Source organism: Pempheris klunzingeri, chromosome 24, assembly GCF_042242105.1.
Source record: "Pempheris klunzingeri isolate RE-2024b chromosome 24, fPemKlu1.hap1, whole genome shotgun sequence".
NCBI lineage: Eukaryota > Metazoa > Chordata > Actinopteri > Acropomatiformes > Pempheridae > Pempheris > Pempheris klunzingeri.
Genome location: NC_092035.1, coordinates 726,454 through 753,453, shown reverse-complemented (window position 1 = coordinate 753,453; position 27,000 = coordinate 726,454). Strand labels below are relative to the sequence as shown.

General features: G+C 45.1%; 1 protein-coding gene across 1 annotated transcript; it reads right to left on the bottom strand.

The window, feature by feature from the left end:
* Positions 1–7,325: 7,325 nt before the first annotated feature.
* gbx2 (gastrulation brain homeobox 2) lies at positions 7,326–9,467 on the bottom strand. Its single transcript, XM_070855873.1, has 2 exons — positions 8,963–9,467; positions 7,326–7,861 (listed from the first exon to the last, which is right to left on the bottom strand). The coding sequence occupies exons 1-2, from the start codon at positions 9,465–9,467 to the stop codon at positions 7,326–7,328; spliced, it is 1,041 nt and encodes a 346-aa protein (XP_070711974.1).
* Between the last annotated feature and the right edge of the window lie 17,533 nt (positions 9,468–27,000).

Genomic DNA, 27,000 nt, shown 5'->3' with positions numbered 1-27,000 from the left:
CTGTGACGTTTGAAGCCCGTCCCGTCCAATCAGACGGTCCCCCTGAACTGCTCAGCGAATCACTAAGAAGGGCTTCTTCTTCTTCTTCTTCTTCTTCCTCCTCTTCTTCTTCTTCTTCTTCTTGTAAATAAATGAACTCACTTTTTCTCTCTTTCAGCGGTGACGTGTAAATTAGCGAACACAGGAAGTACTGACTGTCGCTTTTGTGTGTTTTCTCGGCGGGTGATTTAAACCAGCGGTTCCTGGTCCAGTCTGAAGGTTTACAGGACAAACCAGGTCTCACCTGAGTCCAGACCGAGTCCAAAATCCAGTCAAGTCCTAATGTGGTCACGTTTGAGTCCAGACCAGTTCCAGATTGAGTCTTTATGAGGTCAAATTAGAGTCCAAAATTAGAAAATATAGCCCAGATTGAGTCCAGATTAATGCTGGTTTTGAGTCCAGACTGAGTCCAAAATCTGGGTACGTTTGTGTCAAGACTAAGGCCACATTTAGAGTGGAGATCAAGTCCAAATGTGGTCGGCTTTGAGACCTGACTTTTGGTCCAGATTGAGTCCAAAATCCAGTCAAGTTTGTGTCAAGACTAAATCCAAATTTAGAGTCCAGACCAGTTCCAGATTGAGTCCTAAATTCGGTCAAGATTTAGTCCAGACTAAATCGAGAATGTGATAAATTTAGAGTCCAGTTATGGTAAACTTAGAGTCCAGAGCTGAAGTTTCTGATTTGGACTTGAGGGAACCGTTGGTCTAAACGTCCACTTGATCGCTGCAGGTTAGTTTCAGGTGTGGTCACATGTAGACAGACTAAGACAAACAGGTTTGACTCAGACCGATCAGGAAAGAAGCTGCGTAACTTCAGCGTGCGATGGTCGCTAACCTCTCACGCTACGCTGAGCGCCAACCGTCCGTCTCTGCTCTCGTTACCGTTTCGTCCTCAGAGTTTTTTACGGTTGCGGCCGACGTCGAGGATCGTCCGCCAACCCGACTGTGTATCCGAGCAATATTCATAAACACATCGTAACTTCGTTCGCCGACATCGCTGCAATATTCCCATTAACCACAAACGCTGTTTTTAAAAATGTAAAAAAACGCTAAAAGAAAAACCGTTAAATCTAAACCTTTCATCCTTCTGCCTTTTTTTTTTTTATTTAATGCGCTTGCCTTCCTGACCTCGTCCGACCTTGTTACTGTACGTGCCACGCCCCCGTCCCCCCACCTGTCATCTCAAAGATGGCGTCCGATCTCTCGTTAAACCGAGAGGTATTAAAGCGTGTTTTGTGTTTTTATCTGACTCGCCCGCGTCAGGACAGGGCAAAGACGTCCTTTTATTTATGACAGAAATGCACTAAGTCTGATTCAGTCCGTCTTAAAACTTTCCACTACATTTTCTTTTTCTTTTTTTTCGTATATTCGCATGAACTGACATTTGCGTTTTCCGTTAGCGCTGGCGGCTTCTGGCGGTTTCCTCTAAACTGACTGAAGCTCACATGAACAGAGAAAGCTCACTAACATCTTTAATCGTAGACACTAAAATAACCTGTGACGCTTCATAATGACGCTAACTGCTAGCAGTGAACTAGCTAGCAGCATGTTTTCATTCTGAGACTAAACCGAGCAAGAAAAGTTGGGAAAATGTCAGAAATATTCTTTTAAACAAGCTCAAACAGTCGGTAATGTTTTCTTTTCAATGTTACTTGGCAGAAATAATTTGTCAACGGGATAACGCTAATGCTAACTAGCATGGCAGCACTGTACAGTTTGTACTTTTACAAGCTGCAGCTAGCGATCAATAAGCTAAACTCAGCTAACAGGGAAAAGCACGACTACGTATTAGCTAAATTTTGACAAACTGCTGAGTCATCTGCCACTGAAGCTAGCTGCACGTTAGCATGGCTAACTCTACTTCTTCCCTCCTCAAGTCGTTCAGATTCGCTCTTTATCCTCTAAACTAAACATGAGAAGTTGTTTCCAGTCGCAGCTAGCGGTCAGTTAGCTAACCTCAGCTAACAGACATTAGCTTGGCGCTATATATCCTCTGGTGGAAACGAGGAAACCGCATCGGCGCTAACATTCCCGCTCAACGTTCGCCGCCACACCTGTACATAGACTGCAAACAATAAAATAAAGAAAAAAAACGACTCCGTATGATCAACGTTTGGTTTGTCTGGTTGTGTTCCCTCCTAAGCCCCACCCACCAGGGCTGTCCTCGCATTATTTATAAACGCACCCTCCCCGTCAAACCTACGTTTCTGTATATTTTCCTCCGACTTCTCCCATTTTATTATTGTTGTCATGATTCATCCAGACACACTATCGTCCTTATTATTATTCTAATTATTATTATTGTTATTGACCTTCTGTTGGCTGTACAGTATGTTGTTGAAAAATTTTACTTAATACAGAGTCTTCTACTGTAATGTGTCTCTTTTCAATAAAGACAAGAATAATGCTTCTTAATATAACTTCACGTCTTCATGCTCTTTATTTTTACAGCACATCGTCCACTAGTTTTGCTTTAAACTGTCATTATTAGTTATTATTTACTTTATATTTGTGATATTTCTGTTATTTTACCAGTAAAGAGGATCCGATCTTTTTTTAGTCATAATAATCAAAAACATTTGCATTTGGCCTTTTGCTTTTCTTTTCACAATTCTTTTAGGATACAAACATCTAAATTAAATTAATAGTTCCAGTTCACAGCACTGTTTTTTCTCTGAGTACAAACATACCCACCAAACTCTGTTCATTTTTTTAGGATTTTTACAGCAGAGTAATAGTTTTGGTTCCCTAAACTATTTGCCTCTGAGGTAAGTGTTGCTGGTCCTTCTACAAACCAAACTCTGTTCATTTTTTTAGGGTTTTTAGAGTGAAAGTAGTTTTCATCCCTGAGTCTGTCAGTGTGCGGGCTGTGTTTGCTGTTGTCTGGTAATTAGATAATACTCCGCTAATCCCTCCTGAACCTCGTGTTTAACAGGAAGGGTGTGTGTGTGTGTGTGTGTGTGTGTGTGTGTGTTAAATAACAATAGAGTCCAGATGCAGCAGATGGAGCTGCTTCGGTCGGTGCAGGAGGACCAAAATCTGCAAAACATTTGAGCTGAAACTTCAGTGAAAAAAAGACGAAACTCTCCTTTTATCTATTAAAAGCTTTTTCCTGAGCTTTTGACCGTTGTCGGGACTGTTTAGACTTCTTGGCTGCGCTGCTTAAACATCATGAATAAAAAGGTTTTTTTCTGCTAAATAGTTTGATAACTCAAGGTCCACTTATTAGCTTGTTCTGAAGCTTTTAGGGCACAAAAATTCATGTTTGTCACTTTTAGTGGGATTGAAAAGTAAAATTGATGATTTTTTAATTGGAGTTTGGAATGGGAGAAATTACTTTAAATTCTTTGGGACATTTTTGGATTTTAACTTCAGGGATTTAAACCTTTTAATTACGCCAGATTTAATAAAACTACATTTGTTTTAAAAGCAGGACTTGACGTGTGCACCATCTCCTTCCTGACAGCAGCAGAGGTAACCACCACAGAAGAAGAAGGTGACACACACTTGGCTGCAGCAGCATCGTCGTGGCTCCGTCAGGATTAATCAGCAGGAGTTCATCTTGGGGGGGGGGGGGCTGTTCGCTGCAGTGAAGAGCCCTGGCTGAGGCCGATCCCCCGGGTCTCATTTATCAGCCGAGTGCGACGGCCCGGCTTGATTACAATTTGCAAAAAAATTCATTAGAGCCGCACACAGACCAGCCCTGACCCCCCCATCTCTGCTCACACTGCAGGTTAAAGCCCACAAATTTAGATTTCTGTCCCTCAGATCTGATTCTTTATTGGCTGAAAAAACACATTTAATATGAAAAAAGAAATGGAAATGTTCATTTCTGGCTCCATTTGTGGTTTTAAATGTGTTCTGCTGTAAACTCACAGCCAGCGTCCATTCAGAAAACACAGCATTTAAAAAGGAGCATTAATCAGAGCGAAGGAGGAGAAGAAGAAACCATTTGGAGGCCTCAGGAAGGAGTTTTTCTATCATGTATGACTGAAGCAGCGGAGGCCCAGATTTATTGATTTCAAACTGCAGGAACACTACCTTTCCCATGATGCAAGTGGACAGCATCTCTCATTAGAGCCAACTGTTTTTGCAAACCCAGTGAGCTGATTTTAATGTGTGAAATTGGGGGGAATGCCCCTTTAATCTCCCGTCAAATCTTCTATTTAAAAAGTACTTTTTTTTTTTAAAGGGGATTTTTTTTTTAATGATTTTTTTTTAAAACTCTAAATGTCTAATTTCTCTCTCCTGAAAATGGAAACATGCGACTATTTTCATCAATTATTTTTCCAATCAATCTATCAGTTGTTTATCTAATGTGTGTTTTTATCCACCGAGAGGCCAAAGATTTTTACTTTAAATCATTTAAAACAGGCTTTTATTTTTTTACTGTTTTTGCTTCATAAATTATTTAAAAGATTAATCAATTATAAAAAGCTAATTTCTGCCGATCAACTCATCCAGTTAAACTTCCAGAAAATATAGATTTTAAATGTTTTAATTTCGTTTAAAAAGAAGTTTAAACTGGGACAGAGCTGCTGCCATGACAACGGAACGTCCCTTGCGTGCGTGTTGCGTGTGTGCGTGCTGCGTGTGTGTGCGTGCTGCGTGTGTGTGTGTGTGCTGTGTGTGTGCGTTCTGCGTCATCACGTCCAGGACGTCCGAGCACAGGAAAACAAACGCGCTGAGCTAACAGCTAGCTTAAATGTTCTGTCGAGTTTAAACCTTAAAAAAGCGACTTAAACGTTCCGTTTTGGGGCGAAACGTGCGACGTTTGCGTGATTTTAACGAGCGAAAAGCTTATTTTGTTTGTAACAGAAGAAAATCGACGTTTAAAACGGGTTGTTTCACTTCCGGTCGCGCCGAGTTTGATTAGCACGAGATACAGGTAACAGATTTAACGATGATTTAAAGATGTTTGTGGTTCATTTAAAGATGTTTGTGGTTCATTTAAAGACGTTTGTGGTTCATTTAAAGATAATTTGGAGGTTTTCTGGACTTTTCTCAGCTTCTTTTTCTCCCTTCAGGTGAATCTTTACCCGCCGACTGACGTCACTACAGACCACCTGAGTCCAGGTGAGTTTCTGCATCTCTTCTGTTTTTCCTTAATGATGATGAAAACACGTGAACTCTTAATAACCAGCCCATAATAGTCAGCCCGGTCACCTGGACACAGCTGGTCCGGACTCTCAGGTGTTTGTCAGGTTCCTCTGAGGATGAAGAGGAGCTCAATTTAATCCTCATCCTCATCCCTAAATATTCACTTTACCTGCTGAGAAGAATAATGATCCTGATTAATTAATGTTTTAATTAACTTTCCCACCGGAAGCTGAATCTCTTCAGTCACACCTTTAAAAGCACTTTTAATAAAAAACATCCGGCTCTAAACTTTATTGACAAACAGCTGACGCGCACGCGGCCTACCTGAGGCCTCAGTGTTCATTAAGCAGTGCGCGCGCCCCCCCTGACCCCCCATGTGACCTTTGACCTTCATCACATCATCATCATGACGACGGGGAAATAAAACAGCTGATTTAGTCTCATTTCTGCTGTTTTCAGGTAAAAATTAATTAACAAGTAATAAAAGAAATGAATCCTATTATTTAATATTTTATATTTTAGAGTTTAAAAATAAAACAGATTAAAAATCTCTACATTTTTAAACCTTTGTGCTTAATTTCTGTCAGATTTTAGGATTTGTGGCCTTTTTTTAAAAAACAAAAAAAACATCAGGCCTTCAAAATAAAACCAAAGAAATCTGGGCTTTTATTGTCTTGAAACAGCGTCCTGCCAGGTGTGTGCTGGTGCAGGTGAGGTGTGTGTGTGTGTGTGTGTGTGTGTGTTCTGGAGGATGTGCATGGAGCTGAAGTAGAAATAAGCAGTGAGGTGTTTGAGTGTGGGAGCAGATCAGTTTCATCTTTTAATTCACACTTTATATCTTCTTCACTTCAGGGAATGTTAGTTAGTTACTTTAGCACAATTTTATATAAATAAATTAGCAGCGTCATTTCGTCCAAAAAGAGGGGGACAGACGGAGAGGAAGAGGATGGGATGAAGCAGAGAGGAAGAGTGTTCACAGTCTTCAGTAGCACAGACACGAGGGGCTCAAAAACCCCAAAAACTGGAGGTGAAGAAGAAGAAATTTAAAACAACGCGCCGTCAAATCTACACGTGAGGTCCTCAGTTTGGTCCCGTGGGCGTATTTACACGTGGGGGAGGAGTGGGTGTCAGTCTGTCTCTTCATCCTCATCCTCCTCCTCTTTAGTCTGTAGCGGCGCGTCTTTACGCACAGTTTTTGGTGTCGCTCCAAAAAAAAAAAAAAAAAAAAGACTGGGGTTTTAATTCTGCGGTTCGTCCTCCAGGTGAAAGTCCAGCTCACCGAGTCACTGAGCCGCGTGTTGAGGTTTGAAATTCACCTTTTTTAATTTCCTGTAAAGGAGAAGAAGGTCTGGATTCACCGCACCAAATAAATCTGATTAATTTTCAATGGGAGTCTGGAATCCAAACGGCTTTTTTAGTGATTAAAACCAAACTCCGTTGGGAAAAAGTGGAATTTAATAAACTCACTGTAACATTTTGCTCGCAATGACTCTAAAATATAGTTAAAAGATTTGTTAATGTGACCTTTCAAAAACGTCCATCTTCAGTGATCGAACCAAACTTCATTTAGAAAAAGGGGTATTTTCTAAACTCTCTCCGGTAGTTTCACCGTCAGACTGAAAATCTAATGAGAGGATTCACTAATGTGACCTTTCACAAAGCTCCATCTTTAACACGGAATTTTCTGATTTTTCTTTTCATGCTCATGAGATGTTTCCTCTTTGTTCCTGATAAAAACGAACTCACTTTAAACTTTAGAGTTTCCGTAAAACAACTAAGATTACAAAGGAGTTCAGCAGATTTTCTTTCACAGTAAAATCTCCTTTTTAGACTCTTTTAATCAGAAGTGCTGTGCAGGAACACGGCGGCCAATTATGGTTCGAATTACCCAGAAATAAACCCGGACAGCTCGGCGGCCCGCTGCTGAATTATTCCCTGTTTGCTTTTAACATTTTCTCACCAAGCTTTGAGCCCAAGTGGATCAATAGTGTCACATTAATAGTTGAATTAGTCTTCAGCTGGACTTTAGAAGCCGAATGTTCCCAGAAAAGACCTTTTCTTTCTCCTTAAACTGGCTGATTTTAAAAGCTGGTGGAACCGGATAAAACCATCAACACGGGCTTCAGTCCCCGGACAGGCGGCTCGTGCCCCCCCCCCCCCCCCCCCCCCTCCAGGCCCCTTCTTCTTCTACGGTCTGGTCTGCTCCATCTGCTGGTGCTGACTCCTTATTGCGAAGCGGCTCACGTGCACCGGGATGGGGACCACTATCTTGGGGTTCCGGGACGGCTCCCCGGACTTGTTGTTGACGTTCCCGGCCTTGACCCGTTTCCACTTGGCGCGCCGGTTCTGGAACCAGATCTTCACCTGCACCTCGCTCAGCTTCAGCGCATGCGCGATCTGGGAGCGCTCGGTGAGCGACAGGTACTTCTTGCAGTGGAACTCCTTCTCCAGCTCCAGCAGCTGCTCGCTGGTGAACGCGGTCCTCCTCCGCCGGTTCTTCCCTCCTCCTCCGCCTCCTCCTCCGCCGGAGCCGCCGCCGCCGCCGGAGGAGCCGTGCATGTGGGGGCCGTCGTCCAGCCCCCCGCCGCCGTCCCCGTCCTCCTTGTGGCACATGGAGGTGAGGTTGTCGTCGGAGCTGTAGTCCAGGTCGCTGTCCATGGAGAAGGTCTCGTCCTTGCGGCCGCAGTCCTCCTCCTTGGAGTCCTCTTTACTGTGTGCCCTGACTGGGAGGAAGAGGAGGAAGAGGAGGTCAGCCTTCATCTTCACCACAAACAGAAAGTCCAGAAGAAGAAAAACTGTTGTTTGAACATTTTATTTTTTTAGGAAATCCTCCAGATTTGATTCAGAATTCTAAAGTGATAATTTAATAACTTAGAGAGGAGAGTGAAGCTGCCCTCGGCCTCCTGGAGAACATTTAAAACAATTAAAAAAAGTCAAATTAAATCAGAAGAATTAAATAAAGTTTAGATTGAAGGATTAAAACAGTTTAAACGGAGCGGAAAGAGTTTTATTTTGACAGGAAATGTGACATCTGTGAGGAGGAGGAGGAGGAGGGTGAGGAAGAGAGGGGGGGGGTCCGTCCTGTCTCGTGTCAATATCCATCATCAGATCAGTGATCAGAGCAGCTCGCGCTCTGCGGGGAATTTTTGGGTATTTTTCACGCGTAATTACGCACCAAGCGTCTCCGCGTAAACAGCCCGAGCTTCTCAGAGAGAAAACTGCAGCTGACTTCGGCCATCAAAGAGTTTTATTCCAATAAATAAATCAAATAATTTAGATAAAATTGACGTCAGAATCAGGAAGGAAAACAGTTTTTATTCAGCTCTTTATCCGGTAACCTGAGGCCTGAAAGTCTCTTCTGCTGTTACAGATTAATTATCATCTTATTTATTTATGAGACAACTTAAGAATTAAAATCTGATTCTGTTTTAATCAAATTATCAGAGATCCGGATGATGTTTTAATTTTATTTAGTCTTTTAGTTGTAAAATAAAATAATTAGGACATTTCAGCTCCATGAAACTATAAATAAAATGATGTCACAAGTTATTTAGAAAATTCAGACGTGACTTAATTTGGAGAAACGAACAAAAGCTGCAGCAGATATTTTCTGTTTTAATCTTCTTCATGACTGAAGCCGTAGAACCGTCCTGACCGTGTGGACACTTGTTTCCGCCTCAGATGTGAATGCAAACATTTGAAAGCTATTTGAAAAGGTGATTAAATGTAAATGTTCCTGGGATATAAAAGAGGATCAGATCTGCTGATTTCAGGCCCACATTGTTGGTCTCTGGCTCAGACCGTCTCAGTCCCTCCCGGCCTACCTGTGGACGTCTGCACCGCGGCGTCCGGGTCGTGGAAAGCCTGCAGCCCCGCGGGCTCCTTCCCCTGCAGGAAGCCCTTCCCGTCCTCCTCCAGCCGCAGCTCCTGCGCCTTGTCGAAGACCGCGTGCAGCGCCTGAGAGCCGAACTTCCGGGCCGCCTCCTGGTGCTGCTGGGACGGGGAGAAGCCGCCGGGCAGCGACGCCATGAGCGTGGAGGTGAGCGCCATGCCCTGCGCCAGGCTGGAGCAGAAGCCGCTCTGCAGGCTGGGGATCTGCGGGTGCGGGTGGTGTCCGGCGGGGAGCGCCTGCTGCAGGGCCGGGGGCGGAGGGGGCGGCGGCTGGAGCACCACCGACCGGTAGGGCATGAACATCGGGTAGCCCGTGTAGACAAAGTGTCCCGGACTGGGCTGCGGGGGCCCCCCGATCAGAGAGTCGATGCTGAAGGCGGTGGTGCTTCCCAGTGGCCGCTGCATCACCATGAAGGACGGACTGAACGCTGCGCTCATATGACCGACCGCTGCAGCCCGGAGGAGCCCGGAGAGGAGGCGCTGTGTGCGGCTACAGAGGGACCAGAGAGCCCCGGCGGAGCCGCGGCGGAACCGGAGTTTAGAGGTGCGATAATCCGATTAAAGCAGCGCATTCCATCGGTGCTGCGGAGGAGAGAGAGGCAGGAGAGGAAACACTCAGCTGGTCTTCCTCCTCTTCTTTACTTCCCCCACTGAAAAGTCAAACCATCCGGAGCGTCCCGGCAGCCTCCGCTTCAACTTCACCGACTCCGGTGTCACAGCGGCGGGCGCGTCTCCTCCTCTCACCCGCTGAGGCTCTGAGAGAGAGAGAGTGTGTGTGTGTCAAGTGTGTGTGGTGTGTGTTTCCTGCCCCGCTCCGCGCGCGTCCAGAGGTGTTTTGGATTTAAATTGCGCTCCCCTCGGTTTAATTGCGCTGCCTTCTCTGCGCCGGCCCCGCCCCCTCTCCGCGCTCCGGGCCCTGATTGGCCGGCTGGGATGATGTGACAGGTCGCCTCTGGACTCCTGGATGAATGCCAATTACACAAATTGGGACCACAGGCCATTTAAGGATGTGAAAACACATCATCGTAAATAATAAGCTGCATATATTCAGTAAATAATCGCTCTATGAACCCCCTCAGCTCCTGTGTGTGTGTGTGTGTGTGTGTGTGTGTGTGTGTGTGTGTGTGTGTGTGTGTGTGTGTGTGTGTGTGTGTGTGTGTGTGTGTGTGTGTGTGTGTGTGCGCACTGATCTGTTTTCAGTTTGTACGTTTAATTCAGTGAAGCATCTTCAACACAACCAGACACATCCAACAACAAAACACTGACTTCTGCTTTAAACGAGCGATTTAAACTCAAAATACTTCATTTTTTTAGAGCACGTCCACTAAAAGAGCTTGTTTGATCCACTGACAGGCTCAGAGTGTTATTCTAAGTGTGTGACAGCATCATGGAAAGGATCCCTACAGAGAGAGACCTGGAAGATCCTTTTGGTTTAACCACAAACAGCACACACACCAGACTACATTCACTAAAACAGGGATTTTAGAGAACAGGACTCAGGAGCTGCTGCTCTGCTGCTGCCTCCATCAGTCAGTGTGTTTGTCTTGTTGCTGTGACTTATTGTGCTTTAAAGGATGAATTTGAATCCAAACTAACATGTTATGACACCAAACTCGCAGCAACTAAATCCACAACTCCTTTGTTGTGCAAGGTAAAATGACTGCTTTTGTCAATGGAGTCTGGTGGCTTTATATTTCTGGCAATATAACAGCTGTTATATTTTCTGTAAATCTTCCTCCACACGATGTCTAAATGCCAGAAACACGACGAACTCATACATGCAAAGACCTCCCTTCAAAGCCACCAGACTCCATTCAAAAAACCACTAATTTTACCTGAGAGAACGCAGGAGCTGCAGGTCTGCTGCTGCATCAGTTTGTTGGTGTGTTACTGCGTGACTTTAGTGTTTAAAAGAGTTATTTTGAATCCAAACTAGGATGTTAAAACACCAAAGTCACACAGAGTCCACTGTCCTGCCAGGTACAATCACTGCTTTTCAATGACTGATTTCTTGAACACTATTCTGTCTGGATGCTGAACGACTTCTTGTAGTTGCAGTGATTCACAATGTTTGTAAAACCTCCTTAATTTACCGTTTTATCCCCTTTCTGATAAAAACGACTCCTCTGAATCGTAACTCATCAGCAGTCTGACGTTACTAAAGAGCTAAAAACATCTGAGGATCCACCAAACTCCATAGAAATTCTTCAGGTTTTTAAGATTTTAATCAGAGGATCCACCAAACTCCATAGAAATTCTTCAGGTTTTTAAGATTTTAATCAGAGGATCCACCAAACTTCATAGAAATTGTTCAGGTTTTTAAGATCCAACGCTGGCAGAGGAGCTAAGAGTTAAAAACCACACTTCACCCTGATGCTCATTCACATCAGCTGTGACTTCAGATAAATTCAGCTGCAGAGAAACTGCAGTCGTCCACATCTGGATCCGACACCGGAGTCTTCATCAGCAGCTGCAGCAGTCAGACTCAGCGGCCTGGTTTGCGTTTTCAGGCGATTATCCGTCCCTCGGTTCATCTTCCTCCAAACCTCCAAGCTTTAAATCACAATATTTGCTCCTGCGCCGGCATCAAGCTCCGTTCTAATGAATCCTGTAATGGCTTCCTCATCAATTAATACAAACCACGTCGATGCCACCGGCGCTGCTGCTGTAACACACCGTCATATGTAGCCAAAGAGGACGCAGGTGACCTCTGACCCTGCGTGGATCTCCCAGTGGACCCCCCCCCCCTCCTGGGCTGAGTCAAGGGCATGCATGGATGCCCCCCCCCCCCCTCTTCTTCACCTCCTCCTCCTCCTCCTCAGGGTCACTGGGACACGATCTCATTAAAGGCGGCCTGATCTGCAACTGCAATGCAGACATTAAATAGCAGTATTTTTCAATTAGGGCTGACAAATTCAATCAAAATTCCATAGATTAGGATGAAATGAGGCATGGGTCATTTACAAGGGAATTTAATTGCACGGCCATTAGACAAATAGTACAGCAGTCTCTGTCTCATTATCAATCATGCGGGGGCATCAATAGTAAAAGGTTGTAAGGCAGGGGAGGGGGCGGCGGGGCGCACCAGTGTAAGTGTCCGTGCACGGGGAGCGTGCACGTGAGAGCGCTGCCACCTCGACGGAGCAGCTAATAAATATCCTCTTTTGTACTTATAAATTATCCAGTTTAATTAACAACATGGATTATGATTGGACTATGATTTAATTAAACCTTTCCTGCATGCAAGCCGAGCGCCGCGCTCATCCATTATGGGACGGAGGAGGTGGTGGTGGTGGTGGTGTGGGGGGGGGGCTGGAGGTGTGTGTGTGTGGGGGGGGGGGGGGTGGAGTGTAACACTGCACTAAATGAAGCTTCCTCTAATAGGAGCTGCTTACCTGGTGGGATCATCAGCCGCTGCAACAAGCGGCGATAAAAGGCCTCCGAATGGCCGAGGAGCGTTTACGGAAATAAACCAGTTTGATAGAAGAAGAAGAAGAAAGAATAGCCGCCCCCCCTCCCCCTCCCTGTGTGTTTAAATCTAAAGCTAAATGGCGCAATCTCTGGGAGTTTGCTGCTATTACCGTCGCCGGGCGCAAAGTGGAGGGGATGTGGCGGGAAAAAGCAATTACACGACGCCTGCTGCAGCTGTGGAGCCGAGCCGGGGCAGGAGCGCAGGCCTGGACGGGTGCAGGGGGGGACGTCGCCCCGGGCGCCAAACGCCGCTCGACACGATTCAGTCAGAGCAGAGCGGCGTGGCGTGGCGGTATCAACCTTTTCATCAGCCTCTAAATGCCAGGCCACATTTACTCACACACACTTGTAAAGAAACAGAAAGCGCACAGAGCTGTCAGGCTGTTGGAGGAAGGTTTTAATGAAATACGTTAAACGTCTACAAAAGTAAATTGACGCTGGTTGGGGTCCAAAAAAAAAAAGACACAAATAAAGTTTGGAGGTCAACGCTGACACCTGCATCTCATCCTAAACTGGAAAATACCTTTAGGGAAGTTTTAGGATCAAACACGGGAAGTTAAAAGCAGAAAATGCCACTTGAACGTTTAATCCGCTGCATCGTCTTGCAGAGACGGAGAGCAACAGCACCAGAGTCCCATTCAGTAATCAGTGATTTTAGCGTGGTGTCTTACTGTTGAGTTTGGAGACGCTAATTTTATGTCTTCTTTCAGGTGTTGGATGCAGAGACGCTCCAGATCTCAACGATTGGTGAGTAATATTTATTTATTTTAATTTGTCGGAGCATCCACACCAATAGGGGGCGACACCAGCAGGGCAATGCTGACAACCTGCATCTTATCCCAAACTGGGAAAAAAAAGTTTTAGGACCAAGAAGTTAAAAGCAGAAAAAGCGACTGATGCCTGCAGCAACACCAGATTCCCATTCAGAAATCAGTGATTTTAGTTTCATGCTGATGTTGTTTCCCAGAGGAGCCTCCACGCCACCGGGGGGCGACACTGGCCGGCTGATCTACTCTAAAAGACAAAGTCGGCCGTGCAGAAACACGAAGCCGAGCTGCCGCGCTTTGCTCTCACGGGTCGGATCAATTAACATTTAGAGCACTGATTGGATTTTTGATTATCCGAGCTGAAAGGGGATCGATCGGCCGCCGAGGTCGCCCCGACGACGGCTGGTCCAATGAGGGCAGAGGCCTGATGGGGACTGAGTTCCTTAAGTACGTCCTGGCAGCGAGCAGGGTCGGTATTGATCGTCACCTCCATCCAAACAGGTCATTTAATCTGTGTATGCAGCTCCAGAATCACTTCCTTCTCTTTGACACTTGGAACCAAAAATGGCCGTCTGGTAGAAAAGTTCCCATGATCCTCTTGGCTGGGAAATAGAAGAGTAATGTGTTATTTGTTTTCTGATTTTATGTCGACTCTTTAACGTCTTCAGTTCTGTCGCACTAATTGTTTCCAGTCCGTTGTTCTTGCTAACACTCTTCCTCCTCCTCCTCCTCTTCTTCTTCTCTTCCTGCTTTCCCATCAGTAGACACAGATTAGGTTAAATATGATATCAACTGGAACTACGTCAAATTATGTCCAACTCTATCCCGTTTACTGGGACTCTGGTGTACTGGGACTCTGGTGTACTGGGACTCTGATTCAGGACTCTGGTGTACTGGGACTCTGATTCAGGACTCTGGTGTACTGGTGTCTCCAACAGGAACCATCAGACCTGACCGACTCATTAACGTCCTCTGAACACTGTGAAATATATTTAAATCATCTCCTCTTTCTTTCTACATGTGAATATTTGGTCTGAAGTGTGTTTAGATGAGCTCACAGCGCCCCCGTCGGGCCAATCAAAGCACCACAGAGGACGAACACTGAGCAGAGAGGCGTTCAGGGCCGTCGTTTGAGGAAGTTTAGAGTTTGCTAATCGCTGTGGGAGTTTGGAGAACGTCCCGCCGGCTCTTCAGGGGCTCGGGGGAGTCTGTTTTTTACCGAGCTGGACGTTAAGATTGAGCCAGAAGAAGCCCTGAGGAGTGGAGCAGCAGGGTCACAGCCGGTTAGATCCAGCTGTGGGAGAACAGGAAACTTCTATTTTAACTCTCTTTTACTCATCAAAGACGACTTCTGCTCTTCACAACTTCCTCCAAACAACATTTGATTTAAAAAGCCGTGTGTTTAAATAGTCGCTGATGTGACAACAGAGAGATGTAAATATTTAAGATGCCTGAGAAAGTCTGAACGATAATTATCAGATCAGCAGGCAGTTTAACATGTTTGGTCCTCGGGCAGCAACACAGAGGCCTCATTTAAAACTAATTATACACAACGTGCTGTTTGACATGCAGAAATAATGACGAGCCAAAAGAAGTCTGCAGGGATTAGAGGTGAATTAGAGCCTGAAACCAGTCCAGGATCTGTTAATCTGAACCGACACCATGCTTCTTAAACTGGTTTCACTTCTTTCTTCTACATCTGTGTTTCTACGTTCTTCCTTCTTGTTGAGTTTATCGTCCAGTTTAAGCTGCACAGAAGATGAATTAGTCCTCTACAGTCTTCTCAAACAAAAAGAAGGAACATGTAGAGTTAGAGCACATAGAACAGTAGTTCTGCTGAAGCCTTCAAGTCTAAAAGTCTTTTTAACGTGTTTGTGAAAGTTATTTTTAGTTTTTAAACCATGTTGGTAAAGATTTGTGTTCATTAATTGTTTAATCGAATGTTTATTGAAGTTAAACGTCACCAAGCACAGAGGGAACAGAAAAACTAGATAAAATGAGAAAAAATAATAATTAATGCGTAGATAGAATAACAAGTAGGGACTGTGAATGACCAAATCAAAATAGAATTAAAATTAAATAATTAACAAGAAGAAACTACAAGACAGAATAATAGACACAGTAACTATAGAATATTTAAAAAATAAAGAATAAAATGACTAAATTAAATAAAATAGAACATTTTTTTTAAAAAATTCACATGATAGTAAAAAACTATCTGATGGTCAAATCTAATAATAAAAGAAATAGTTTCTAACGTGAAATAAATCATGTTAAATCTGTACCTTCACGTTTAGAGCGGGACAGAAAACTCCAGCTACCATCTGTAGTCCAGAGGTTCTCATCCTGTTCACCTCACAGGTGAGTCTGTGTTCACACTTTGTGCTGTAAAGGTCTGAAGGAGCTTTGATCAGATAAAAGATGTTCTGCTTGGTTATAAAGCTGATTAGTGGTTGTTCTTGTTAGTTGTCAGGGTTTTTGGAGACTTTCTCATGAATGAAGTAGATTTATTTTGTCTTTGTGTTGAGTCTTTGCTGTGACACTGTGACACTGTAACCATAACAACCTCCATCCAGAGCTGAAACACTTCACCTCTGTCGGTCCCTCACACATGGAGAAACCACCACATAGGTGAGAGGTAGAGAGTCTGAGCAGGACAGGTGTGTCTGTGCTGCTACCTGTAGACCAGATAAAGGATGTTGTGTGTGGTTAGCAAGCCGATTGGTGATTATGGTCATTATTTATTATTATGATCTCTGTTGAGCTCGTGTAAAGTGGTTTTAGGTGGTTTGTGCTGAAGGAATAAACCACAGAGGGAGTTTAAACATGCCGACAGCTGGCGGTGGCTCTAAAAACCTTTGGACATCCATCAACCAGCGTCGACTGTCCTAGCGTCCCGGCAGCGGCGAGCAGGTGTGCCCGCGGCCGCTAATGACGGCTGTTAGGCTCAGAGAGCAGCCTCCCCCCGTCTTTAGGCCGACACATGTGAAGGCGCACGGCGTGACCTTTGACCCGTGAGCATAAAAACAGGCAGGTAAGTACAGGCTGCCCGCTGCGGCAAACCCAGGGGATTAGAGACGACCACGAACCGACAGACACGAGTTGATGGGTCCAGACGGTCGGAGAGAGGAACCTCCGTCAGACGGGCTGATTAGATCAGGCCAAATGTTTCCACTGCGCTAAAAGAGACTTATTTAATTATTACAGCCTTAATCACTGCTGGTACAATCACAGCAGGAGGATGCCAGGAGACGGCGGCTACAATTGGGTTAGATCCGCTTCGTTCTGCTGGTTTCCTCTGGGTTAACCGTCTCGGCTCCCATTAGCCACGCCGAGGCCCCGGGGAAGGTGAGCGGGAGCGTCTGAGCGGCCTCGCGTCAATGAATGAGCGCCTTGTCTCGGAGAAACACCTCTCAGTCGGCCGCTCGGCTTTTCTCACAAGAAACGTCTCACGACTGGAGACCGAGCTGTGACTTTAATTCACTTTGCCACTCTGTCGCTCCGCTCCGCCGTTTGGAGGCGTCTGGTGTTTGTCGGCGGGAATGTTGATGTTCACACGTCAGCAGGAAGAAACGTGTTGATGCACAGAGCGCCTGTCAGACGGCGCTCAGGGTCTCCTCTGCTGCTTCACTGTGGGAAACAGTTTGACTTCTTCCTCTCAGTCTCACGGCTCTAGTTCTGTTTTTATCCTGCTGTCTTTGGGGGAATCAGTGAGAGGACGATGCTGTGACTTTAAACCGGACAGGGTTTTAGAGAGTGATCCCAAAGACAGTTTAACTTCTTGTTTATTGGAGAAGCTGATCAAAGTGATCAATATAGTGACTCTTGCAATCGTCAAGATATGTCTAAAGAAAATATTGTAACGTGCCAACACTAAACAGAAGTGGCTCCTCTGTGTCCACATCCTGGTGTCTAAATGACTGCTAGCTACAAAAAGTGTTGGAACTGGTCCCGTAGATCACCTCGATCTAGTTTCTTTAAAGTCAAAGAGCGAAATAATGGGCGAAGACTTGGAGCCGATGGGCCAAAAGAAATCTACCTGCCCACCTAGCTAGAAGCTACCTAGCTAGCTAATGCTAAGAAGCTAGGCTATATGCTACTCAGCTCGTGTGCTGCGACAGAGAACAGTAGACTGTTGGTGGTCGATAGGATTCTTTGGAGGTGAAGTCCTGCTCCACTACGGGACTTTATCAATCAATCAATCAATCAATCTTTATTTATATAGCACCAATTCAACAGCGTTATCTCAACACTCTTTCCATAAAGAGCAGGTCCAGACCAAACTCTTTAATTAGAGAGACCCAACGATTCAGGAATTCAACATTAAGGATTGAAGAGTTTTTATTTAGTAAAGAAAATCTGTCCAGTTGTCAACAGCAACGGACAAATAAAGTTTGTATGTGTTTGAATTGTTCCCTGAATCTCTCACGTGATGTTTGTCAGTTTAAAAAGCTGATGTTAAAGTCAGTGAAGTCTCAGTTTGTGGTGAAGACGGTAAAGAACCATTTGGTTTGGTGTCAGACCTGCTAGCTAGTGAGCTAACGCTGCTACGTCCCCGTGCTAACGTCCCTCATGTTCTCTGAGCTGCTGTGTTGGACCACATCCTGGTACCAAACACACTCACAGCAGCTTTAGCGCCGCCGGCTAGCTGGACGCCACGACGTGTTAGGGTGTTTCATATGATGGATTCTCAGCGTGATACTTCAACAGTTTGGAGACTTTACTGACTCTAAAATCAGCTTTTAAACTGATAAACCTCATGTTTGGTTAATGGAACAAATGATCTAAACTTTATTTCTCGCTGTTGACGAGCAACAGTCAACAGACGCCATCATATCGAGGGTTAACTGTGGTCAAGAGACTGCTACGCCAGGCTGGCTAACGTTAGTGTGAGCTAGCCTCTTAGCTAACACCAAGTTTAACACCAAGTCTGATGTACAATTCAACATCAGCTTACACCCGACCCTCAGACGAGCAACGCCTTTAATTCTGCAACTTAACAACCCTTAAGATAATGTAAACAGGTGATCACGGTTATGGTGAACAGGAACATTAGCCACTGAGGCTGTGATGTCGGACAGTTTGTCAGAGAACTGCAGTTTTTAGCTCCATCGTTTGTCGCTTGGTGATGAAATCATAGCGTGTCGTGTTCGTAGGGTTAGATTGTGATTAAAACGGCTTCGGGAGCTCCGTTATGCAGACGACACATGAATTAACCTGATGAACTTATGTGTTCACCTACGACATAACTGGGAAAACAAATTAGCTCTTTATAAACAAGAGTTTTAGAGTTTTCCTCCACAGTTTCACAGCTACTGCAGATGAAAATGTCCATTCAAGTACAATCATTAGTATTAATGTCATTAAGGTGCAAACAGTTTACAGACTTTTACTGTGTTTCCTGTCCACAGCTGGCTGGTTTCATTCAAAATGGCCGCCGTGTTCAGTCACCAAAAGTGGCCAAAGTTCAAGTTAAAGCTCCACTTAGTAGTTTTAGAAAGACTTCAGGTTGGACGTGTTCAGCAGAGCCGGGCTGGTGATGCTCTCTGGTGTTTTGGCGCTGGGCTGAAAGAGCCGTGACAGATCGCTGGCTGAGCGTCAGGCGGCAGTTAGTTCTGCTCCATCGTCTCCGGTAAGAGGCTGTAATGAGAGTCGGCCAAGAGACAGACGGATGTGGCGTGACGACGGGTTAAAGACTGGGGAGAATAATGTGCCCAAATGTTTTTATTCAAAAAACAGGAACAGCCTGTTTTCTGTTCTTTATATATATATAATATCTACGTCCATGAAACAGAATCAAAGTGACTTTAACTGTTTCATGGTTTTGTGTATGTGTGTCGGGAAGAAACAGGAAGAAGAAGCTTCTCTCCAACGGCACCAAACTCCTTTGACAAAAACAGTGATTTTACTGTGAATATTTGTTTTACTGGACCAGTTCCAACACTTTTACTGCCCCCCAGTCAGTCAGACACCAGCATGTGCACACAGGACCAGGGGGAGAAACACGGACTGCTCCTTTAAAGTAAAAGCTGCTTAATAAGTACCTTGACAGTAAAAAGTACCACTTTAAAAGCTGTACAGTGAGTTATGCTAAGCTAGGCTAACCAGCTGATCTGTCCTGTAGCAGACTGGAGGAGTGTTGATGTGTTATTGATCCACATTAAGGATTATCTGTGTCCTGGTTTCTAGTTTTTATCGGATCTCTTCTGAGCTCTGGTGTGGAGCTGAAGACAAATGAGACTGGTACGATCTGGCTCTCGCTCGGTGCTAACGAGGCCGTGGCGGTTCTGATCCGGAGAGCAAACGTAAAAAGAAGTCAACAGCCACGTTAACCCCTGGACATTCACACGTTTGATGAAGCGGCGAGCAGCGCTCTCCCCTCGCCGCGGATCCAACATCATTAGCCGGGAGAGAGACAGTATGTTTCGGCCCGCACCGCCGGTAATGAGCCCTCGCCGATCATCCCTCATGCCGTAATTAGTGGCGGACCCGCCACTCGGGCCCCGCTCGCCGCTAATGGAGTGAACAAGGCAGAAAACGAGCACTATTAAGGCTGGACATGAATTCCAGCTCGCCGTGTGAAACCCTTGAAACATAATCGTCTTCATCATTCAGCGCTCAGACTCCGGCCTCCTCCGGGTCGCAGCGTCGCCTCGTGTCTCCAATCAAAGCGGGATTGATCGGCAGATCTGGTTTCCAGGTGTGACACTTCAAATCTGAGCAGGACTCCTTCGGCACACGAGTGGAAATCTGTGCGATCGCATCACTGATGATAAGATAACATTTAAAATAAGACGTGAGGCATAAACACAAGTCTTTACTGTCGCTCAAACACCGGTGAAGCTGAACTAAAGGCTCAAAGGAAATACAACATGCTAATGCTATTAGCCTCAAAAGTACAAACAGACAGCAACTCCTGTGTCCTGCCAGTTAAAATGACTGTTTTGGTACTGAGCCTTTCTTAATTTAGATGACAACCAACTAACTGATGGAGGCAGTGATAGACAACAACTTGTGTGTTTTCTGAGTTGAAATGAGTGTTTTTGTCAATGGAGTCTGGTGGTGGAGCCTTTCTTAGTTTAAGTCAAACTTACAGACTAACATGTTGTTTGGGATATAAATAAGCTGACTGACTGTAGAGCTTTGTTCTGCAAGGTAAAATGAGTGGTTTTTTGAATGGAGTCTGGTGTGGAGCCTTTTTAAAGTGTTTGTTGTTGATGGTGAAGAAAAGCAGAATAAACAGAAGCTACATGAACGTTTAGTCGCTCAGAGGATCCAGATCAGGAAAATGTGCTCAGAGGTCAGAGGTCAAAGCCACGGCGGCGTCATCGTGCATGCTAGGAGTGACAGAGGAATGCTGGGAAAGGTGATGAGATTTCTCTGTGGGCGTCGCCTGTGTGTGATGAGTGACGGGGGGGCGGGGACACGTGATGGCCGTGGTCGGCAAGGTCGGTCAGGTGATTGGTCGTGTGATTGGAGCGGGGCCAGGGTGGGCGGGGTCAAGGTCGGAGCTGATGACACCAGGCAATTCATGTGTTAACTGCACATGTAACACACACACACATACACACACACACATAGAGGATCATCAGGGGTGTCAGGTGTTATTTTACAGGTTGGTCCTTTAACAGCAGGGTGAGGATGGAGTCATCACACACACACACATGTAAACACACACATTCATACGGACATGAACAGAAACACACACATACAAGTGTGTGTCAGGCTGATGATGTCACACAGCAGCATCACACCTGTACAAGGTGTGTGTTTGTGTGTGTGTGTGTGTGTGTGTGTGTGTGTGTGTGTGTGTGTGTGTGTGTGTTTCCTAGACACTGTTGCGTGCTGCAGCTTCAGCTGAGTGATGATGAAGGTGATGAAGAGTGAATCAGGCTCTCTGTCACTGAGCTTCTTCGTCTGTCTGTTGTAAAGTCAGCTGAGCTCTCTGTCCCACTAACCCCCCCATTAACACCCCCTGCCCCCCCCCCTTCAGCTCAAGGTAGAGAAACAGTGACGATCAGTCTAAAATCTAAAGATACATAAGATCCAATCAAAGTGAGGTGTAACATGAATCAATGATCAGTAAAATGTGACCGTGAAGGTTATTAAATCTATAAAAGACAAACAGAGAAAAACAGAAACAAAGTAAATAAATCAATGTAAAATCAAATTCATTCATTCTGAGAATTAAAGTCGAGACAAAGTTTCCCAGTTGTTTGTTACTGATTGTGTAAAGAGGCTCATTTGTCCTAGGGGACCTTAAACGCCTCATCTGCTTCCACCAAAAGTCCCAAAACCCCAAAATCTTCAGTTCATGCTGAAATCAATAATAATCAATCATTCGATGTGATAAATGCTGTTTGGGTCGTTCAGGAGTTAAAAGTTAAAGGTCGGTACAAAGTTCAGGTTCCCAGTTGGGCCCCTGCTGGTCTCACTGGGGTGGAGTCAGTCAGTCAGACCGCCTTAAAACACCTCCAGCCTCAGCTTAAGGTGGACGTGGTCCGCTGGGCTCAAACCAGGTGAAGGTGCCGTTAAAAGGCAGCTGTTGTGTGTCAATTACAGCCCGCCGAGCCCCCCGTGATTGGCGTCCCGGCTGGTGAAGGTCAGGGCTGCAGCGGGGCAGCTGGGGGCTAATCACAGGTCCTTCTGGGGGGGTGGGGCAGGTTCTCAGTTTGTAGTAATGTTTACGGTGTTTTCCAGAAACAGAAGCTCAGGTTGTTACTGATGCTGCAGGAGATGAAGTAGACTGAAGTTCTGCCTGTGAGCTCAGGGTCCAGTCTGTGTTCAGTGGTCACATGATCCAAACACTGGCACCTCTAATGTGTTTGTAGCTTCACTGTGACCTTTGAACTTTTCTCCTTTGATAAGAAAATGTCCATAAATGAGCTCAGAAAACAGACGAGGCTTTGAGCTGCATGTAGCCATTAGTCAGAGTCTTTATGAGTATTTAAAGAAGTAAAATGTGATTGGTTCTTTTCTAGCTACTTTCATGAGTGAATCTGAGCACTGAGGTGAAAGTGGACTCTCCTGTTATTTACAACTAATTATCAGACTCCACTCTTTGTAATAGAAGAAGTATATAAGTAGAAATCAAATGTCAACATGCTAAAAGCTAAATGAGTCAGAAACCATCTGAGTGTTGTGAGTCATCAGTCAGTGGGATCTGAACACGCAGACGTTTTTAAAATGAGGGTGAGTCAGACTTCAGCAGGACGTTTTTATCTCCCATGTTCACTGTGAGGAAACGTCCATCACTTACAAGTCCTCGACCAAACAGATGCAGAACCTCATAGAGATTCTTGCTGTTTAAAGCTTCCTTCACTGAATGTCGAACACAGAAAGCTGTAAATATCATGTGTGAGTGTTACCAAAGTGTTTAATCTAGTTTAATGTTCCACCCCTCTGTGCTAGCGGCTAATTTAGTGAACTAGTCATGAAAACTGTACCAAGTAAATGTTTGAGAGTCTGCTTTAGAGAGATGTGCTTACTGTGTGCAGAACCTCATAGAGAATGTCTCTGTTTTTAAATGTCTTTCAGGGTCTCAGTCATCCAGTGACGTTTGTCCGTGAGTCCGTGAGTCCTCTGCAGACGGGAGCCGGTCACAGGTAGTTTGGCTCATTGTAACACCTGATGACACCTGGTTCCCACAGTGTCAGGTGACCTTAGCAGTCCTCAGTGGTTCAAGCCAAAGGCCCAGACAGGGTTTCTTCCTCTGTGCTGTAAAACAAGTTTGTGTGCTTTTTAGGACCTAATACACTAATTTGTGCTGTAGACACTGATGGAGTCAGGGGGGGGGGGGGGGCATGTCTGTGTGTCTGAACCAGCAGCAGAATAATGGAGGCTGTTTTCAGCAGCTTCACTGTTTATTACCGCCTGTTTGTGAGGGGGGAGCGTCTGACAGAGCCGTGCTGTGTTCAGGGTGACAGTTAGGGAGTGGGAGATTCCTCTAAGGATTTGTTTCAGCGACTTTGTGCCACATCCCCCCCCCCCTGCTCTGTAAATGAGTCTGTCAGATGGAGCTGGGGGGGCAGCGGTCTAAACACAACAAGCCCCAGAGGGCTGCAGATAATGAGTGTAAAACAGGAGCTCAGAGGCTGATCATCCTCACCGAGGTCACCGAGGGAGACGCTGTGTGTCATCAGCATATTCATGGAGGTGCTTCACCCCCCCCCCCCCCCCGTTTCCAGCCTTTATGCTAAGCTAAGATAAGCTGCACACATATTAGAGGGTTGTTGATCTCCTCCTTTGAACCTGGACCTTATGTTGTGGTTCTCTCTGCACACACACCAGACTACATTCACCAAAACAGCAGTTGTAGCTCACAGGACACAGAAGGTGGTGCTCTGCTGCTGCTGCTGCCTCCGTCAGTTAGTTTGTTTCCTTTGTTGTGTGTTTGACAAATGTATTAAGACATGTGAGTTAATCTGTTAAATGACAAGAGTCCCACAATAGCATCAACTAAGTGATTTAGATAGTTGGGAAACTAATGTGTAAAATGAGTGTTTTAGTAAATCAAATCTGGTTGGGGACTGAATGTTTTGTCCTTTTCTCCTATTGATTTATTTCAATCCACCAAATTGGCAAAAAGGCCTATCTTGGTTATTGTGCTTTAGAGAAATATTGTCTACAGTCACTGAATGTGTTAACATGAGTTTATTTATTGATCACAGGAGCAGTTCAGTGTTTTGTATGTAGATAAAAGCAAAAAGGAGCATCTGGAGATCCAATAGAAGTGTAGAGGGAGTGTCTGTAGAACAAAGTGAAAGCTGAAGCTCTGTTGTGGCTCCAAATTGCCAGTAAAAGTGCTTGTGTTGCTTTCAGAGTCACCAGACTTGACTGGGAAAAGTAGTAATTTAGTCCAGGAGTTGCTGCTCTACTGCTGCCCTGACTGGTTAGTGTGGTTCTGTTACTGTGTGAGTTTGGTGTTTTCAAGAGTTAGTTTCCATCCAACATGATATTTGTCAAACTTGTAATATCACAAACAAGCTGAATAACGGAGGCAGCAGCAGAACAGCAGCTCCTGTGTCCTGTGAGCTAAAATCACTGTTTTTGTTAATGGAGTCTGGTGTGTGTGCAGAGAGTGATTGTAATTACTGTTTGTGGTTAAACGGAGAGGATTCTAAAGCTGTGCTTCTGTGCTCTCCACCTTCAGGTCTCTGTGCTCTGACGGGAGCAGCTGTGACAGTAAAATATGAGACTTTTAAAAAACAAGATGTCCTCCAGGAGCAAACAGAGGAGAGCTCCCCTTCAGGTATGTGTGCTGTGTGACCTGAATGTGACACACACTCGTTCATACATGATGCATGTGCGTCAGCGCCGTCTTTCTGCTCGCGGGGGTGGAGGGTCCTTCCTTGTGTGTGGGGGTGTTTACACTGTGGGACTAATTGCATTAAGGTGGAGGAGCAGAAGAAGGTGCTGCTGTTTGTTCTGCTCACTGAGTCCAGCTGGACGGAGACAGACTGGAGCAGCCGAGCGCACAAGCAGTGAGTGTGAAGGATTGTTACTGTGTGTGATCAGTAATCAATGATCAGTCAATAACCTTCACTAGCTGCTTTAGTCAACTGAGCAATCTCTAGGGCAAGTGGAAAACTAGGATCAAATCTAGTAAGAATATTTCAAATCATCTTTTTAAAGACAAGAATTTCTAGTAATGATCATCTCTCAGTAATTGTTTAGCAGAAATGTAAGAAATAATATATTTTAAGTCCCTTTAACAGTTTGTGTGTTCAGTTCTCAGGTTCAACATAATTAATCAGAGTAAGGAAACCAAACTGACTCTTTAATTATTCTTATGTGAAAGTGTGTGTGTGTGTGTTTGGATCTGTTCCAGAGAAATGAGTCGATAAATTCATCACCTGAAGAAGAAGAAGGAGAGCAGGTCAGGTGACTTGATGTGTATGTGCTCACTCACATTAGGGGAAGTGGGTCAAGTGTTTAACTGTTGGCATCCAGTGTAAACAAACACACACACACACACACACACACACACACACACACTTCCTGTCTGCACCAAGGAGCTGCTAATTAGTCTGTGTGTAATTTCCACTCCTGCCAATTACAGCCACAGGGGCTGAGGTGTGTGTGTGTGTGTGTGTGTGTGTGTGTGTGTGTGTTAATGTGTTTGCTCTCATGAATCCAGAAGATGTTTAACAGTGATTATTACTGTCTGACCACACACACACACACACACACACACACACACTCTCTCTGACCTTAGTGTCACCTGTTTGTACTTGTTCCAGGGGCTGATGGGAGTCTGGAGTCAGAGCCAGGTAAGTATTTAGTTCCTCATCTTCTGATCCTGAGTGTCTTTCTACTATCATGGGCTCTAGCTGCTGATCGTTTCTCTGTCTGGTGTCTAGAATCTCTTTCTGCTCGTGTTCTGACTTCAGGGACTTGAACTGGCCTTAAATCAGCTAAAAAGTGAATGGGGTCTGGTGCAGTGCTGTGCTGCCCCCTGGTGGCTGCAGCAGCCACACACCAGGTAACTTTTAGGGACATGGTTTATATTTAACTCCCAGCAGCCTCATGGATCTGTGGTAATCAGTTTTTTTTTTTTTTCTAGGTGATTTCCCCAAATGAAGATGCCAAATGCGCCCGGAGCTCTTCCCCTAGAGCGAAGGAGCTCGTGGCGGTCGGGGTTAAGTCGCAGCCATACAAGGCACCTAGAATCAGAGGTGTCAGGTTCGACTCCCGGTCGTGGCGGGTGGCCAGAGCATCCAAGAAGGCGGCCTGCGGGGGCAGGGTCAGGGGGGGTGTTTGCCCCCGGCGTTTCGGAGAGGTGGAACTAAGGGGTTATACGACGGAGTCAGCCGAGGACAGGGCGGTTTGCCAAAAAGAGAGGAAAATTTAGTCAACACTTAGGAAAAAAAAATTTTTTGGTATATATAAAGGCTTAGTGTTGAGCCCTTTGGGCTCAACACTTAGTGTTTTGACTCACCTTTTTGGAAGAAGTCCTTCAGTCTTGGTCACCAGGTGAAAGTTCACGGGGGGGGGGGGGGGGGGGACAAACATTTACTCTAATCCTGACTGTGCATACCAAACAGCAGCTCTAGTCTCACACCACATGTAAAAGAGATTATAGCTAGAATAACAGATGAATCAAGAGCTGTGCTGACTCTCAATTAAGGAACCACTGACTATATAAAGATTTAGACAGAAGCCACTTTTATTTCAGCTATAAAAACAGAGTACTGCCAGACTCACTTGAAATCCTGAGGAGGATCCACAGCAGGAACATGGAGGCAGATCCTGTCAGACAAGGAAGAACCCACCAGACTCCATTAACCTTGTCTGATAATCTCAAACAGCAGCACACAGTTCAGCTCATTCAGGTTCTCCTGCTGCATCCTGGGGAAACAATTAGCTAGAAGAAGACAGTGACCAGACAGAACATTCAGCTTGTGGTCTGTTGATGCAGGTTTAAATGGACCACATCATTTATAAATGTCTTTAGATCTTCACTTTAGGAACATTAACATAGAAAACAAGATTACTAATAATTACTTAGTGAAGAGATAAAGCTGATGTTTGAGGGACAGTTTACCATTTTGACCACAAAAGCCTGTTAGTGTCAGAGAGGAGCTTCTGCCCAGACTGAGGAGACACCACCTGCAACAGGAACAGAGTTTCACAATAAGACTAGAGCTCTTTACTGAACTACTATATAAATTAATGACATCAGAGAAAAGAAGACTTACTTACCTGAGCACAGCAAACACACCTGAGGGAGC